Source organism: Nanorana parkeri, unplaced genomic scaffold (genome assembly GCF_000935625.1).
Source record: "Nanorana parkeri isolate BGI_ZX_2015 unplaced genomic scaffold, ASM93562v1 scaffold1082, whole genome shotgun sequence".
In the NCBI taxonomy this organism is placed as follows: Eukaryota; Metazoa; Chordata; class Amphibia; order Anura; family Dicroglossidae; genus Nanorana; species Nanorana parkeri.
The window spans coordinates 530473-533522 of NW_017307350.1; the positions used below are offsets into that span (position 1 = coordinate 530473).

Genomic DNA, 3050 nt, shown 5'->3' on the forward strand with positions numbered 1-3050 from the left:
AGTGTGGTGTGCAATATAGTGAAATGAAAAGTGTAAAATTATATAGCAATGAATGCAGAATGGCACCTGCTATAGAGGACTACAAATCCCAGCAATAGTACATTATAGTTGGTGGTATTCTGCATTGCGCTGTATAATGTACTATTGCTGGGTGTTGTAGTCCTCTAAAGCTGGTGGAATTTCGCATTGCGCTCTATAATGTACTATTGTTGGGTTTTGTAGTCCTCTATACAGCGCAATGCAGAATACCACCAGCTATATAGGAATACAACAAATCCCAGCAATACATTATACATACAGTGTATAATGTATTGCTGGGATTTGTAGTCCTCTATAGCTGATGGTACATTGGTCTGTATAATATACAGCACAATGTACCATCAACTATAGAGGAATACAAATCCCACTATCCCAGCCATAGATTATAGAGCACCATGTGGGGAAAGTGCAGGCTTACCTGAGCAGTCTTCCAGCAACTTGTTTCTGAGATCGGGCCTATTTATCGGCGGCTGTCATCCCCCCCACACCTGCTCCTCCTTACTTCTTCTCCCTGCGTCCCTGTGCCGACCGTGGATTTGGGCGGGCAGTGAGCGTGAGGCAGGGAGGAGGTGTGGCGTGTGGAGCATGGATGCGGGCGGGTCTGAGGTGGGGAGGAGGTGTGGCACGCAGCGTGTGTGGAGCCGTGAACAGGGGCAACCAATCGGAAGCCGATTAATCGATGATTGAAATAGTTGACAACTTTTTCAATAATCGATTATAATCGATTATGTCGATTAGTTGTTGCAGCCCTAGTGTTGACTGTCTCCTACAGCTCTATTCCCCTTCTCAACCCCATGCTGCTACCCTATTCAAGATGTGTGGTTGATGTTTTAGGGCTGGTTCCCAGAGACTTGCAACAGGAGATGCTAGATAAGTATCTCTCAAAACTTGTATCTATGTCTTACTGTTGTCACAATGCAGTTATCATGCAATGTAATGTGACTGTGTAACTATGCTTATTGCATTCATTATATACTTCATTAGTGGTAAGCACTTCTGCCTTGCAGCACTCGGCCACTTGGTTCCTATCCTGGCCCTGGCACTCTGGGTGAAGTTTGTATGTTCTTCTTGAACTTGTATGGGATTCCTCCAGGTATTTGGGTTTCCTCCCACACTCCAAATATATGCTTATTACTTTATTTAATAAATCAATGAATACATACAAGTGATGGTCCAAATTTTGAGCATCACTTGCGAAATGTGGGCATTTGAAGTCTTAGCAGGCACAAGACACATTCATAGGTAGGTAGATTTTTCCCAGGAAAATGTATGCCCTTTTCTGATCAGTAGCTAACATTGTTTACATTTGCAACAAGGTAAATAGCACAAAATATCCATTCTGTGCATTTCTCAAATACATGAATTCTGAAATACATGTTAGTGTTTTTGTTTTCAGATATTCAAGATGACGGATCTTACTGACGACAACACACCTGATAATAATTCTAACAGTGTCAGAAAGCTATCGAAGAATCAGATATTGACACTTATTTCTGCCGCTTCACTTAACTTTAGTTCTATGATATGTTATTCCATTTTGGGACCATTTTTCCCTCAAGAGGTAAAAACAAAGATATAATGTTTTCCACATTTAAATTTCAGGATTGGGTCCTAGATCTGATCATAACAATATTACGTGATGGGTGTTTTTTTTTTTTTTTTGTGTGAAATGCTAGATACTTGAGTGATTTTCTCCAGATACACATAGCCCCAATGGTCTGTTCATATTTCTTCACTGTAGTATGTTTCATACTGAAGTCCCTAGTGAGCCAGAAGCTGCTGTTAGTTCATAGTAAAGTTGCCCTTACGCAGCCAAACATTTTTAAAGTTTTGGATAGAGTAGAAAGGATTATAATCTCTGTCTGGTTTTAATGACTGTCGGTGTCCTTGCTGGGAAGACTCACCCTCTCTATTCGTCCTTGTGATTATCACTGGGACAGAAAGTAAGGGAAAAATACTGCCATGGTTTCAAGTGTGGGCTTAGATATACTTTTACGTAATGATTGTAATAAATGTTGACATCTAAAGTAGACCCAAAGCATTTTTGAAGAAAACATTTTTGACGCACCTTGTTGCCGTACTACTAAACTAGAGAAGCATGTACCTTTCAGCAGTTTCATGCTCACTCTAGCTGCCACCATGCAAACGTGGCTGCTATTGCATATTATGTGCTCTGCCAAAGGACTGTATCTGATACAGACCCAGTGACTGAAGCCTCTGCGGCTGTGTAGTTTTAGGGTTGTGGCGGGTGTAAATTTATTTTTCCAATAGTCTTTAGGCCCATTATTTTACCATACTTACCCATTGCACTAACATCTCTGAATCATTACACAGAAATAATTAGTTTTTTTCTGTTATTGGTCAGAATCATTGTCTTAGATTCAGTACCGGATGGCTTTTCTGGAAGAAATGCTTTGCTGATGATTCCAGACTCTGTCTTGGTAGATGCAAGCTATGTTCAGCATGCCTTAGGACAGATAAAAAAATTTAGGCACCTGTAAAGTAAAAAAGTAAGAATCGGAGCTCAAGCTGGCTGAGCCTTCCCATCAGCAGAAACCAAGGGCCAAGACCTAGGCGTGTGACCAGTTTGTGGGATGCCTAGAGCAGCATTTTCTCCTTTTGAAAGATATGTTTTTCTGCCTAATATTATTTATCAATCCTGGCATAATTGTAAACCTAGCTTTGCAAAACTATTTAAATATAATGTAGGTTTTAGATTACCCATTGCTAAAAATGTATATAAACCCAAAATACATTTTTCAGTATGTTTGGCATCAGGCCTCACTATATACAGTTTTTTCTCAAGCAAATTGGGTTTTTGTGTGTGAATCTATTGCAATGTTTTGTACTTGGAAATCCTGCCAGTATCACTACTCCCTGTTGAAGGCTAACCGTTAATCCACTGCTTTGCAATTTGCAGCAATGCCAGTTTACCATGTGTGCTGTCCATTAGGTAGCTGTTGGGTTGCCTATGAGGTCTTTTATGCTTATTGAATTGTACATGTGTATGC

At 40.2% G+C, this 3050-nt stretch overlaps 1 protein-coding gene across 1 annotated transcript in view; it reads left to right on the forward strand.

The window, feature by feature from the left end:
• SLC18B1 (solute carrier family 18 member B1) overlaps positions 1-3050 on the forward strand; it is a 51228-nt gene that overhangs the window by 11826 nt on the left and 36352 nt on the right. The window contains exon 2 of the mRNA XM_018567679.1: positions 1436-1600. Coding sequence (XP_018423181.1) covers positions 1445-1600 — 156 coding nt within the window. The 5' untranslated portion in view covers positions 1436-1444. The remainder of the gene's footprint in view (positions 1-1435; positions 1601-3050) is intronic.